Consider the following 14,832-nt stretch of genomic DNA (forward strand, 5'->3'; position numbering starts at 1 on the left):
TGAGTAAAGGTTGTCAGTTGCAAAACTGGCCTTAACAAACAATATATTGCCAATCAGCTGGGCTTATGGAGATGACATCAGTTCCACCCAGTCCCAGTTTCAATAATATAAACTGGCATTTGGTTCAGTTCTGTCCAGATTCAGCTTTGGAACCAGCTGTTGCAAAGTGCTTCGTAGTGCCTCTTAAACGGGAAGATATGCCACCAGTCAAAAAAGTAAGTTCTTCTTATGTGCCTTTGTCTTCATTTAGACGTTTTGTTTTTCACAATTTAGAGTATTTATACAGTCAAAAAATAGACACCAATCATTTCTATTGTATTTTTAGGAAATATATTCTTTTGTAATTCCAAATTATTAGTAAAAGAATAATACATGAAAATAAAAATATAAGAATGAAAGGTTCCCAGTGAAGGAAACTAGGAGAACTTTGGATGAAGATAAAATATTGCACATTTTATGGTTTTGTTGTTACAAAATACAGCTTATCTCTGCATGCTTGAGTGCAAATGCCATTAAATCTTAGCATTTGAAAAAGAAAACACTGACAATCAAATAATCAAGTTATCTAGGCGTATGTCAGAGTTGTAACTGGTTCAGAACACTTCAAGCGTGACACAGCCCCAGTTAAATTCAAAAATACAGAGTGAATAAGAATCAATAATAGACACAAATTTATGTACCTCAGCCAAGCTACTTCCATTAGGATAGACAAACACATATAAATGTAGAAAACTTGACAATATAAACTCTTGCCAGGGAATTCTTGAGCGCCTGAACACAGGTGAAGTTGTCATTGGTGACGGCGGCTTTGTCTTTGCACTGGAGAAGCGCGGTTATGTCAAAGCAGGGCCATGGACACCAGAGGCCAGCGTCACTCACCCAGAGGCCGGTAAGACGCATTTCTTGGCTCTGACAAGTCATGCGGGCAGATAATGCAAATCTGCGTGATTTAAACAGATTTTTAGTGAAGATTCCATTTCTCCGCTATATTTCAGTGCGCCAGCTGCACCGGGAATTCCTCAGGTCAGGATCCAATGTCATGCAGACCTTTACCTTCTACGCCAGTGATGATAAACTGGAGAACAGAGGCAACGACCTACGTCTTTCTGTGAGTGTCTTAAGACTGTAAGAACATAACAAACCTACAAGTGAGAGAAAGCCATTCGGCCCATCAAGCTCAACTAATTGAACTACAGTAATAGCTTAAAGCTGTTAAAATCTTATCTAGCCCTGATGTAAAGGAACAAAGGAAGACTATTCCATACTCTAACTACACGCTGTGTAAAGAAGTGCTTTATCAAATCCAGTTTAAAGTGTTCTCCCACTAATTTCCACTTATGGCCACTAGTTCCTCTCAGCTAACCTCTCCTCGTAAGACATTCCAGGAATCATTCTCGTACCCCTATGGTGAACCCTTTCTAAGGCAGCAATGTCCTTTTTAAGGTATGGTGACCAAACCTGCAGACTCCAGGTGGGGTCTTGCCAAGGAAATGTATAATTTTAGCATCACCTCCCTTGACGTAAACTCCACGCACCTTTAGATGTGACCCAACATTCTATTGACCTTTTTAATTGCTTCCCCACACTGGTGAGAGTGGGACATGGAAGCATCAACATACACACCGACGTCTTTCTCATAATCAGCTTCCTTATTTCAGTTGAAAATATCTGTACTTTATATTTCTGCTCCCTACATGGATCACCTTACATTTATTTACATTAAATTTCATCTGCCAGGTATCAGCCCAGTCACTAATTAAATCAAGATCCTGCTGTAGATTCTGTGCTGCTAATTCAGTATCTGCTGCACCACCCACCTTGGTGTCGTCTGCAAATTTATCCAGTTTACTGTATATATTGGTGTCAACATCATTAATGTAAATGAGGAATAACAGTGGTCCTAAAATTTAACCCTGCGGTACCCCAATATGAACACAGACCATCTGTGACATTGTGCTTCTAATAACTGCCCCCAGCTTCCTGTCTGTTAACCAGTTTTCAATCCGAGCTGCTACAGTTCCTAAAATGCCTGAAACTTTGAGTTTAAGCAGGAGGCATTTGTGGGGGACAACATCAAAGGCCTTCTGGAAATCTAAGTAGATCACATTGTAGGCCTTTTTGTGATCAATTTCTCTTGTTGTATCCTCAAACAACTCAGGTAGATTAGTTAAACAGGATCTACCTCTCCTAAATACATGTTGGCTATCCCTCAGAATGTTATTTGAATCCAGGTAATCTATCATTTTTGCTTGGATTATAGCTTCCATTACTTTTGCAGTTATGGAAGTTAAACTATTTGCCCTATAGTTTGTTGAGTTACTTCTATCCCCCTTTTTGAATATGGGTGTTATATTAGCATGCTTCCAATCAGAAGATACCACACCAGCAGATAAGGATTTCTGAAATAGTGAAGTTAAAGGTTGGCAAATAATATCCCTCATCTCTTCCAAAACTATAGATAAGATGCCATCAGGGCCCTGTGATTTATTTATTTTGAGCTTAGCTAGGCTGTGTAGTACATCAACTTCAGTTATACATATATTGGTCAAAGATGAAGCTGGATTAGGAATTAGGAGTCGGTATGTTACTCATGTCCTCTACAGTGAATACCAGTGTAAAACAATCATTAAACTCATTAACTATATTGATTTCATTTTGAATTATAAGACCCCTACTCTCCTGCAGGATTTAGAGCTCTTTTGGACTTAAAATATTGGAAGAAACTTTATTGTAAGATACTTGTAAGATTGTAAGATGTACTCAAAGTATCCCTGAAGAGTAACTCATAAAACAGAAACAACCAATATCTATGTAACTGGTCTGAATCATATTTACCATCTATTAACTCCAGGGACAACAGATCAATGAGGCGGCTTGTGACCTTGCCAGAGAGGTGGCCAATGAGGGTGATGCCCTGGTGGCAGGCGGAGTCTCTCAGACACCCTCCTACCTGAGCTGCAAGAGTGAGGCTGAAGTTAAGGCCACCTTTAAAAAGCAGCTGGATGTCTTCATTAGGAAGAATGTGGACTTTTTGATTGCAGAGGTACAATAATGCTCTCGAGTTTTGAAGACAGAAGGATATTGCAGTTTCCCTGCAACGTTTTACAGGACAGTTAAAGAATGCATCAATATATATCCTATATTAATTGTCATGTGGTGTATATATCGTTCTTCTTTATACATTTCTACAACTGGTAAATTATTAAATAATATAAAAGAATCTTTTGTAATACCTTAAAAGACTTATAATCATTTGGATGGATGGATGGATGGATGGATGGATGGATTATTCTGATTATTAAGGCTGGTGTGTGACTCTTTGGGTTAGGACTCAGGAGGTCACTGATTCACATCCTCTGGTTGGCAGAGTGATGTCACCATTGGGCCCTTGAGCAAGGTCCTTAACCCCAGCTACACACCCTGCACTCTCATTCTCACTTGTGTGCCATTTTGGACAAAAGTGTATGTTAGATAAATAAATGAGACTGTACTGCTAGATTTGTGCTATGTTCTATTATTATTTTTAATACTTTAAGACCTACATTGATATAAGGTTGTAGCTTATTCTTTTTAGTTCATTGTTATGCAGCAGCCCCATTGTACTTTAATTATGATCAGATATTTGTGTCCTGTGCAGTACTTTGAGCATGTGGAGGAAGCAGAGTGGGCTGTTCACGTCCTGAAGAGTACAGGGAAACCGGTGGCAGCCACCCTGTGTATTGGACCCGAGGGAGACCTGAATAGTGTCAGTCCTGGGGACTGTGCTGTCAGGCTAGTGAAGGCTGGTATGGCCTAAATGTTACTTTCTCCAGCACTTGTGTGAGGGTGTATGAAGATATATGAGTTAAACTGAATTCCTTAAAAGTTATGTGCACTATTTTACTAAAAGTCACAGAATCCCTCTGAGATTGCAGGAGTAACCTACACATAAAACCAGCCTTAAATTGTTAGAGCATATCCGGGAATTATTTAAATTCCGAAAGAAGTCAAGTCTAAGACAGTCCTCTTTCACAGTGGAGCATATTTACTAGGACAACATCATACACTGTCTATATAAATCTCAATGTATTCCACATTGCTATGAATCATTCAGGTTAAATGCATACTGTTAAATTCTCTGTGAAATTATGTAGTTTTTAGGACATTACAGCACTATATTATGTGTTGCCTATACAGAGTTTATGTTATAGCTTCTAACCATAATTTCTTTATTTCCTGAATTATCTTGGTGGTCCATATTCATAGATTGCAACGCACACATGAGAACATCTGTTCTTCCCTGTCCTAAATTATATTATAATACTGCATGAACCCCAGAATCTGTAGAAATTATCCTCTTTGCTTAGTGTTTTATTCCATGTCTCTATATCCATGCATGTACATTGAGAATGAAACCCTTGTGTGCTTTTTAACAATTTGTTTGTGTTCCCCAATCAGGTGCCCAGATAGTTGGCGTGAACTGTCACTTTGACCCCATGACGTGTGTGAAGACTGTGAAGCTAATGAAGGAGGGAGTGGAACGAGCGGGTCTGAAGGCCCACTTCATGGTGCAGCCCCTGGCTTACCACACACCTGACTGCAATCGCCAGGGCTTCATCGACCTGCCAGAGTTCCCCTTTGGTAGGCAAAGTCAAAAAGAACAGCATCCATTGTAGGGCACACACTCCCACATTATGGGCACAGTAGAGATACCAGTTCACCTAAAAACATGTATGTGGACTCTGGAAGCAAACACAGGGAGAACCTGCAAACTCGGCACACCCAGAGCAGCTAGCAGCAACCGGGGCCCAGTGCTAAAGGGTTAAGGTGAAATCTCTGTGCTCTGTGCCACTGCACCATTCAGAAAGAGCAGCAACTCGGTACAACTGAATATTTTTTCAGTAATCCTTATCTACTGCTACCCCACAGCCCTGGAACCCAGAATTCTGACCAGATGGGACATGCAGCAGTACGCCAGGGCAGCGTACAACGCTGGCATCCGCTACATCGGCGGGTGCTGCGGGTTTGAGCCGTACCACATCCGTGCCGTAGCGGAGGAGCTGGCCACCGAGAGGGGATTCTTACCTGCTGCCTCTGAGAAACATGGGACGTGGGGCAGCGGCCTGGATATGCACACAAAGCCCTGGGTCAGAGCCAGGTGGGCAACCAGAAGCACTACAAGGAGGAGGAGGTCTCGAGGGCAAGGCCATGGAGAGAGGGTGTCTCCAAAAATGTTCATTCATATGGATTGTACCTCCATTTATCATACCTTGCATTACATCGTAGAAATTATGTTTGAGGATGTTTAATAACATTAATTTAAGCAAGTGCCTCTGGGTTTCCAGGTAAAGCTAACGACCCATCGCACACGGAGAGCTTGTGCTCATATGCTCGGTTTTGTTGCAAAGGTCACGTCGTGAGTACTGGGAGCAGCTACAGCCAGCCTCAGGGAGGCCGACATGCCCCTCGATGTCCAGGCCTGAGGGATGGGGTGTGACGAAGGGACATGCTGACCTGATCCAGCACAGGGAGGCCACCAGCGAGCAGGAGATACAGCACCTGCTGGAGATGCAGAAGAAAGCCAAAGCCAGTGCCTGAAGCAGGACAGGAACAAAAACAGGATCTGGGGAGATGGTCCAGCACAGAGATACCTGAGATTACACCTGCCTGTTTCTTACCATCTTAAAACAAGAAAATGAATGAATTCCTTCCAGTTTCAACTGTTAGATTCAAAAGCTCTTGCAACACCTGGTTTTGCTGTGAGATAAAGGAAAACGCATAAAAAATAAACTGAATTCAACACCCGAAAAATTGACTGATGCTATTTTTGAGTATTATCACACAAGCTGAAAATCAATGCATGAATATTCACTGAACAACATCAGTTTTACAAAAGAAAGACCAGACAAGTAAATTTCTCATGAGATTTCTGTTGTATCACAGTGATGTGAAAAAATAGCAGTACAATCCATTATCAGTTCTGTGGTTTATATATCATGGTATAAGAAAAAATATCTGAGCCTTACCAGTGCCAAATTGAGGTAAATATAACCTCAGGGGACAAGCAACACATAAAAGATTCCATTATCAAATTTTAGATAACATGCAGAAGCCATGTGTTATACACTTGCTACATAATTCTGTAGCTTGTCATACTACCTTCACCAGAAATAGTCATCCCTTAATTTACAAACATTGTAAAGAACAGTGTTATTTACTGCTGCCATTTCACAGTTCAGTTTTCTGCTCCATCTTGAATTTTGCGTAAGTTTCTTGGCCATTTAAGTGGTAAAAAGAATGAAATGCACAACCACATTAATCAGTTTGTGCTGCATATCTTTGTATCACATATATGACCAGGAAAAGTGATTAGTGGGTGGTTATTAAAAATAAAAAATTAAGTGAAAGATCAAAAGATTCAGTACCATTATATGTGAAAATAGAAGTGATAAAATATCTGAAAAGTGGTCTCAAATAGCGTAATTATGAAATATTACAGGCTCTCCATTTATCTGCATCTGCTCTGTGCAATTTATTTACAGAATGAAGTGCAAATAGGCATATATAGGATAATTAACAAAGAAAAATTGCCTTGTTTTGTATTATAATAAAAATATTTTTGGTTATTATAAATTTGGTATTTCTAATTGTTTTGGGCTTCGTTATTGGGGTTTGGAGACCTTTTAATTTTATTTTCATTAACAATGCTGAGATCATCATGAAGAAATCATCTGCATGAGTCTGTCAGTTTCTCACTTTGATTCACAGGAATTTTGCCCCATTCTTCCTTTCAACATTGCTCATTAATGTTTAGGGGCATTTGGTTTCAGCATTTCAGCTGTGGATTTCATGGTGAGTTTTGGTCATTGTCTTTTGACCCAACTTCAACCAAGCTTTAGCTGTTAGACAGATTGCCTCACATTTGCCTCTACAGTACTTTGGTATTAAGGGGAGATCATTGTCTACTGGATGACTGCAAGGTGCTCTGGTTCTTTGGCTGCAAAACAAGCTCAATAAATCCCCCCCCCCCCCCCCCCCCCCGCCACCCCATTAGCATGCTTGACAGTTGGCATGAGGTGTTGTAGTGATACATTGATTTTCACCAAACATAACACTGTGTACCAGACATCTCTGTGCTTGTCTCATCTATCCAGTGGACGTTGTTCTAAACACCTTGTGTAGGAATTAAACAAAAACTAAATCTTAGTTACAAACTGATCTCATGTTTGTTCACCATTACTGACTCATGACACGTGTTTTATCTCAAGCAATTTCTATGTATTTTATTTTGTCAGCAGTCATACTGCCTGCAGTTCAGACTAATCCATCTGAAGCTAGGCAGGTTTGGGCCTGGCTAGTACTTGGATGGGATACCAACTAGGAAAGTTGGGTTGGTGTGGCCAAGCGGTTAGCCTATCCTCTAGTCTCTGTGGGTACCAATGCCCCAGTGCAGTGATGGGGACACTGTGCTGAAAAAATGATGTTATCCATTGGATGAGATATAAAGCCAAGTTCCTGACTTGACTGAGGTCATAGAAGACCCCTGGGCAACTTTGAAAGAGTAGTGGTGCGAGCCTGATGTCTTGGCTGAAATTGCCCACTGTGGCCCTTTCAGATCTGGCCTCCTAATCATCCCTTATATCTAACTGGTGAATTCTCTCCTGCTCCTTTACTGCCACAGCTACTGTGTGGTGAGCATACTGGTGCAGAATGGCTGCCATCGTATTATCAGGTGGGTGCTGCGCAGTGGTGGTGGTTGAAATGGCTTTAGGGGTCTCGAAAAGCGCTATATAAATATAATATTTATTCACTATATCTGATAAACTAAGCCTTCCAAAACTACTGAAGGAATAAAAAATGAATAACATGTGAAATACAGATCTCATGTTTATTGATCAGTAATGAATCATGATGCATCTCAAGCAGTTACGATATTTGTTAGTATATTCGTTAAATCTGCAAATCTTTGTGAATTACTGAAGAAACTACTAAGGGACTACTGAATGAACTACTAAGGTACTATTGAAGGAACAAGTAATAAATAACACAAGTAAAATACTGCTCATTTCTTCATAATTACTGAACCGTGTTCATGGTTTGTACTTCAGTATTAACTGAGTTAGAACTATGTCTTTGTGCTGGTAAGCTGGTAAGTTGGCGGTTAAATTTATAAAGCAGATGATATCTGATGCAACTAGTTCTAGTTCATCATGTTGGGGTCAGCACCTGTTTGTCCCAGTCTTTCCTGTCTTCCCCTGTTGTCAGTCTGTAGTGTTGCCCCTACTCCCCAGCAGCACAGCTCAACAAGCCAAGCATGTGGCTACCTGTTAACCCTCTGTTGTGTGTTTAAATCCTGCTTCCTCTGTTTTTGTATTTTGTTCCCTAGTGTTTCATTGGTTTCATCAGTTTTTCTAGTTCCCGTGATTTTGTAGTTCATTTTCCATTTTGGTTTCTTGCTTTGTGCTTTGATTGTGTTTTATCTGTCTTTCTTATTCCCTGTGTTAGATTCTGTTTTCATTATTTCTTTGTCAGTTCTTAGTTTCCCTGTTTAGTTTCTGATTAATTATTAGTTTCATCTGTGACCTGTTTTTCCAACCTTTATTAATTAGTCTCACCTGTCCTGTGTTAGTCTCGTTACCACTGAGTATTTAAGTCCCTGCCTCAGTTCAGTTCCCCAGTGGTTTATTGTATGACGTAAGTAGTCTTTGGTTTTCCCCTTTTACTTTTGACCCCTCGTAGCCTGTTTTTGCTTTATAAGTGTTTCTAGTGGTTTTTCTTTTTGCTAAATCCCCATTTGTCCTCTGAGCCGCCAGTGGGTCGTCCACTTTCTGTTCCCCGCCTGCATGATGCCACGCCCTCGTGCCAAACCCGCCGGGATCCATGACACATCCCTTTCAGGAAGAACGAGTTTGTCAGCTTAACTAGCGACATCCAATATAAGCTACTGGAAGATTAAAGAATAATTAAATAAACAAACTGACTTCGTGCACGATCACATTCAGTCCAGTTACTTATCTAATCGCCCAGTGTATGGTATTTGTGAACATTATTGATTGTTTATAAACATTACAGCAAGCATTCGTATAGTGATTTTTTAAAGCGTAATGCAAAAATGTTAGGTGTTACCAAAGTTTTGGCTACTAATGCATGCCTTGAATTGTCTTTAGAAGGGAAACGTATGAACTGTAGTTTAAACAATGCATGAGATGTCACTACTAAAAAATAAGTCGGATGGGTCGTTCGAGCGACATCTGAAAACATTTCAGGGGTGGCATCACATAGCACACAAACTACCAACCACACCGAGGAGTCAGAGCGACCTCGAAAACAACCCCTCCCTCAGTCTTATAAAGAGCAGCACGGAGACGACTGAAGTTTCTCTACGCTTACAACGTGTCATTTTCGGGTTTGTAACACGAGGTTCTTTTGCATTTAATAATGGCACCAGCAAAGAAGGTGAGTGCAAATTAAGCTTAGCTCTCTTTTACCAACAAAAATAAATGCAACCGATAAATAATTTCTAAGTCGCATAAAACTACGATAGGGTGTTACAAAGACATAAGTAAAATAATTAATTTAGTGGTTTTGTGAGAGGTTTCGTCCTATTCTTACACTTTTACAATTTAACATTTTGTGTAAAGATGTGAAATAATTGAAATTTAATTCATTTTGAATTAAATGTTGCAAACTTTTCTGATGTGAAAACGTAACTTTAAAACTCAGGCATTTGCGAGTCAGCTGACGTTTTCTATTTGGCGCTGTAGGGGATTCTGGAGCGCCTTGACAAGGGCGAAATAGTAATCGGAGACGGGGGATTTGTGTTCGCCTTGGAGAAGCGGGGTTACGTCAAAGCGGGGCCGTGGACTCCCGAGGCGGCGGCCGAGCATCCTGAAGCCGGTGGGCAGCAGTATGCACTTATCAAATGAAGTATCCTTTTACTATTACTATACGTTTACTACCACCATCATTTGATGATTACTGCCTATTAAGTCGACCAAAAGCATTTATTTTCTAAGGTGGAGACGAAAACTGTATAATAAAAATGGTCAGATGAATAAACGAATTAATATACGTGTCTGTGTTCGGCATTTTAGTCCGACAGCTGCACAGAGAGTTCTTGAGGGCGGGCTCAAATGTCATGCAGACTTTTACCTTCTATGCAAGTGATGATAAACTTGAGAACAGAGGCAACGTTGTTCGGTTCACGGTAAGTTTTCTGTACATTGGTTTTTTTTTAACATTCTAGTGTGTGTGTGTGTGTATATATACATATATACATAATATAATTATTACTTAACCTGAATCGATTTAAATTTACGTCTGACTTAATGGCATTGGCAACCGGGAACACTGCCCCCCCCAGTCGCCTGAGTTGAAATTGCAATTAATCGGCAAGACCGGATTTGCAGTATTCTATGCTGGCACTTTGCAGCTTTGATTATACGTGCGTAAAAATATAAAGTATGCAGGTTTTTTTTGCCTTTGAGGTGCAAACGTCAAACTCTACCTATGATAAATCAGTGAAAAGTCTCTTGTCTAAGATCTTCAACTAGGCAACTAAAATGTATTCTACTAATCTCAGGGTCAGCAAATCAATGAGGCGGCTTGTGACCTTGCCAGAGAGGTGGCCAGTGAGGGTGATGCCCTGGTGGCAGGCGGAGTCTCTCAGACACCCTCCTACCTGAGCTGCAAGAGTGAGGATGACGTTAAGGCCACCTTTAAAAAGCAGATCGATGTCTTCATCAAGAAGGATGTTGACTTCTTGATTGCTGAGGTATTTAAAAATTCTTCGCCTGGTAACATTGTTTGGAGCGGTGTACATAAACACATCAAATACTGCCGCGCATTGCTGCTGTACTTTATGGTCACTATATGTGTTTCCACTGGGTTAAACCTGCCAGTGATTGCCAAATTAATCATACCTACCCTAGGTTTTAAAGGCTAATTGCTTCCTTCCTAGTTTATAAGCTGCCCTATTTTAATCCTCTTGTATATCAGTCAAGGGTGGTGCAGTGGTTAGCGCTGTTGCCTCACACCTCTGGGACCCGGGTTTGAGTCTCCACCAGTATTCCATGTGTGTGTAGCCTACATGTTCTCCCCGTGTCGTGGGGTTTCCTCTGAGTACATTGGTTTCCCCCCACAGTCCAAAAACCGGTTGAGGCTAATTGGAATTGCCAAATTGCCATAGGTGTGAGGGGTGTGTGAGAGTGTCTTGTGATGGGTTGGTGCCCCATCCTGGGTTGCTCCCTGCCTTGCACCTATAGGCTCTGGACCCCCCTCTGACTCTGAAGAAGATAAGTGGTTTCAGAAGATGGATGGTATCTGTCAGCCCCATCGCATTTTAAATAAGTTCAGATTTTTGTGTCCTGTGCAGTATTTTGAGCATGTGGAGGAAGCAGAGTGGGCTGTTCACGTCCTGAAGAGTACAGGGAAACCGGTGGCAACCACCCTGTGTATTGGACCTGAGGGAGACCTGAATGGAGTCAGTCCTGGGGACTGTGCTGTCAGGCTAGTGAAGGCTGGTAGGTTTCATTCAGTGCTTCCGGTTGATTTTTATTTAATTCTAGAACATCATTCAAGTCATGGCAGTGGCTTTAGCATGATGTCATCTGGGGGGAGGGGGGGTAAAATTGGGTATGCTGGGTGGGCATGGGCAGGCACGTGCATGGGGGGGGAAGATGATGGTGCACCCGTTTTGAGGTTAAGTGCCCCTTTTTGATAATTGGCAATTACTCAAAATTCACTGTGCACAGTGTTCAAGAGTTGGTAGAATTTACCCACAGTCCTTCTGTGCACGGCACTGGACACCAGTGTTTGAATTGTCTCAGAGGTCTTGGGGAATCCCCGGGGGGATCTCAACCGGGGAGGTGGTCTGTCACTGTTGAGTGGGCAGATGATCTGTTTGCCACGTGCACCTGTAGTCTCAACCCTGAATGTCTTGCTAATTGAACTCCGCACCATTTTGTTTTTTTCTCTCACATGCTTTTAGGTTTCTTTGCTGCTTTGTTCACAGGTCGTAGTTCTCACTTTCTGAGCTCCCAATTTAAGAGTTTATCTTCACAAGAATTCTCTTTGGCAAAAATAAAAATTTCAATTTTTCATAATTAAAAAAACATTTGCACTCAAAGCACGCTGCCCAAAAAAGCCATCCGTAGCCTGCCAAAGTTTCCAGATAACTTTGCTTTGTGAAATATCTGACTGTGCATGCCCGATTTGTACCTTGCATGTCTGCACATATTTTCAGATGGTGCTCAATTTGAACCACTTTGTTTCATGACCCAACCTGATCCCAGTAATACACCAGGCTCCTTTTACGTGCCATTTGTTAGCGACCTCTATCAGTTCAGAATGGGAAACATGAAGAAAAATACCCACCCAATCTGCTGAAAACGGTGACCAAAACTGACTGTATATGTTAATTTTGGCAAAGAAGTTCTTGTTTTTTCTTGAAGGTTTTTGTTAAAATATGCCTTTATTTTTAATTAAATGTTAATGCTAATACATTTGTGCTTGCTTTGCTTATTTGGCAAAGATTTATGATAAAAAAAATTTGGCTGGAACCAAAGAATTTTTATAATATTTCTATGGGGTCAAAATCTCCTGCTTTTATGAGTTCTTGATTAACAAGCAATGTTTTGGAATGGATTAGCTCGCGCAGTTGAGAACTACCTGTATAATCAAAAACATACTTACATTATGTGTGTGGTTTTCTCTCGCCTTCCTGCTGTGGAACCAAAAAAAATTTAATTCACATAGGTGCCCAGATAGTTGGCGTGAACTGTCACTTTGACCCCATGACGTGTGTGAAGACTGTGAAGCTGATGAAGGAGGGAGTGGAACGAGCGGGTCTGAAGGCCCACTTCATGGTGCAGCCCCTGGCTTACCACACACCTGACTGCAATCGCCAGGGCTTCATCGACCTGCCAGAGTTCCCCTTTGGTAGGCAAAGTCAAAAAGAACAGCATCCATTGTAGGGCACACACTCTCACATTATTGGCACAGTAGAGATACCAATTCACCTAAAAACATGTATTTGGACTCTGGAAGCAAACACAGGGAGAACCTGCAAACTCGGCACACCCAGAGCAGCTAGCAGCAACCGGGGCCCAGTGCTAAAGGGTTAAGGTGAAATCTCTGTGCTCTGTGCCACTGCACCATTCAGAAAGAGCAGCAACTCGGTACAACTGAATATTTTTTCAGTAATCCTTATCTACTGCTACCCCACAGCCCTGGAACCCAGAATTCTGACCAGATGGGACATGCAGCAGTATGCCAGGGCAGCGTACAACGCTGGCATCCGCTACATCGGCGGGTGCTGCGGGTTTGAGCCGTACCACATCCGTGCCGTAGCGGAGGAGCTGGCCACTGAGAGGGGATTCTTACCTGCTGCCTCTGAGAAACATGGGACGTGGGGCAGCGGCCTGGATATGCACACAAAGCCCTGGGTCAGAGCCAGGTGGGCAACCAGAAAGGCTGGTTCATACTTCTCCGGCAAAAGCGCAACACTCGCGTATTCACTCTGTGTATATGCAGGCTCAGAAATGTTCATGGTTCTCCAGTCAAGCTGCATACTTTGTGAATTTGAACATCATGTTGTATTTATATTTTCATTAATTAAAATTATTATTATTCTGAGATTCCTAGCACATGTAGCACAGCAGTGAAGTTTGTGTCTGTTTCTCCGTTTTACAAATTCAGAGAACCAGCTCACAGCAATTTCGGTCAGCAGGCTGGTATGAGATTTTAAATTTAAGACAAGTCTGCACTCACACACACACTCACACACACACTCACACACACACTCACACACACACTCACACACACACACATTTACATGTATAACTGTTTTATCTTGTAAATAGTCTAAAGGGTTTGCAGACTACCCCAACGCTTATCAAAAGCATCCATGTTGGACGCTAACGAATCGATAATGCACAGTGTATCCAGAGCTATGCATACAATGCTGGGCAGACACAAATTTGAAGAGAGCAGCAGGTGTTTGTCCGCGGAGACACACAATGACGCGAAACGCATCATAAACGTTTGAGTGGACACGTCTGCTAGTGAATGTGATCTAATGTATGTATTTATTGTTGGCATTGTGTGAAAATGACTGGCATAGGCTAAAAATGTGATGATTTTCTGTATTATCTCAGTTTATTGGTTGATCCTTAATTGTTTTAGCCGTCATTGCTGCTAATACTCATGTAGCATATAAGAACCCGTTGTTGACCTCGTTGTTGTCCAGGGCACGCCGTGATTACTGGGAGAAGCTGAAACCAGCATCTGGACGACCTTTGTGTCCCTCCATGTCCTGCCCAGATGGCTGGGGAGTGACCAAGGGCCACGCGGATCTGATGCAACAGAAAGAGGCGACAACGGAGGAGCAGCTGAAGCAGCTCTTCCAGAAAGCCCCGGCTAAATGATCCTGTTCAGAGCCTCTGAGTTCATTCCTTTAAGATTGCTCACAGTACACATTAACTAAAGCTGTGCTTACACTTTCAGGACCAGTCTTAGGTAGCCCGTTTATCATAAAGGAATGCTCACTACTGATCTGAGTGTGTTCTCTTCTTTTGGTCAGTTTATCTATGAACCCATAGTCTGACATCTCAAAATACAGTTAATTGGTAGTTTTCAAACCTTCGTTTGACTTGCCTAAAAACACATTTTTTTTTTTTTAAACCCAATTGTATGGTTAATCAGTTTGCGTTAAATTACTTGTTGGTAATTTTTGCATGACTGCTGATTACAAGGAAGACATGTCCCATTAGCTTTGCTGCTAAGTTTAACGGCTGTGGTCAGAATGATTGCAGTACAGAAAAGTGGGAACAGAGCACCAAGGCTACGTTACCA

At 41.6% G+C, this 14,832-nt stretch overlaps 2 protein-coding genes across 2 annotated transcripts; both read left to right on the forward strand.

The window, feature by feature from the left end:
* Positions 1-68: 68 nt before the first annotated feature.
* LOC125745639 (betaine--homocysteine S-methyltransferase 1-like) lies at positions 69-5,790 on the forward strand. Its single transcript, XM_049018661.1, has 8 exons — positions 69-215; positions 757-889; positions 996-1,108; positions 2,852-3,043; positions 3,638-3,785; positions 4,438-4,620; positions 4,909-5,137; positions 5,388-5,790. The coding sequence occupies exons 1-8, from the start codon at positions 72-74 to the stop codon at positions 5,575-5,577; spliced, it is 1,332 nt and encodes a 443-aa protein (XP_048874618.1). The 5' UTR covers positions 69-71; the 3' UTR covers positions 5,578-5,790.
* A 3,381-nt stretch (positions 5,791-9,171) lies between these two features.
* Positions 9,172-14,532, forward strand: LOC125745642 (betaine--homocysteine S-methyltransferase 1). The gene is made up of 8 exons (XM_049018669.1): positions 9,172-9,435; positions 9,744-9,876; positions 10,074-10,186; positions 10,562-10,753; positions 11,354-11,501; positions 12,736-12,918; positions 13,207-13,435; positions 14,228-14,532. The coding sequence occupies exons 1-8, from the start codon at positions 9,418-9,420 to the stop codon at positions 14,403-14,405; spliced, it is 1,194 nt and encodes a 397-aa protein (XP_048874626.1). The 5' UTR covers positions 9,172-9,417; the 3' UTR covers positions 14,406-14,532.
* Positions 14,533-14,832: the final 300 nt, after the last annotated feature.

The sequence above is a fragment of the Brienomyrus brachyistius genome, chromosome 7, assembly GCF_023856365.1.
Source record: "Brienomyrus brachyistius isolate T26 chromosome 7, BBRACH_0.4, whole genome shotgun sequence".
Classification (NCBI taxonomy): domain Eukaryota; kingdom Metazoa; phylum Chordata; class Actinopteri; order Osteoglossiformes; family Mormyridae; genus Brienomyrus; species Brienomyrus brachyistius.

Coding starts and splice junctions, on each gene's coding strand:
- LOC125745639 (XM_049018661.1), top strand. CDS start 72: ATGACATCAGTTCCACCCAGTCCCAGTTTCAATAATATAAACTGGCAT. Junction 890..995: donor CGTCACTCACCCAGAGGCCG/GTAAGACGCATT, acceptor GCTATATTTCAG/TGCGCCAGCTGCACCGGGAA. Junction 1,109..2,851: donor GCAACGACCTACGTCTTTCT/GTGAGTGTCTTA, acceptor TATTAACTCCAG/GGACAACAGATCAATGAGGC.
- LOC125745642 (XM_049018669.1), top strand. Junction 12,919..13,206: donor CCTGCCAGAGTTCCCCTTTG/GTAGGCAAAGTC, acceptor GCTACCCCACAG/CCCTGGAACCCAGAATTCTG. Junction 13,436..14,227: donor AAGCCCTGGGTCAGAGCCAG/GTGGGCAACCAG, acceptor GTTGTTGTCCAG/GGCACGCCGTGATTACTGGG.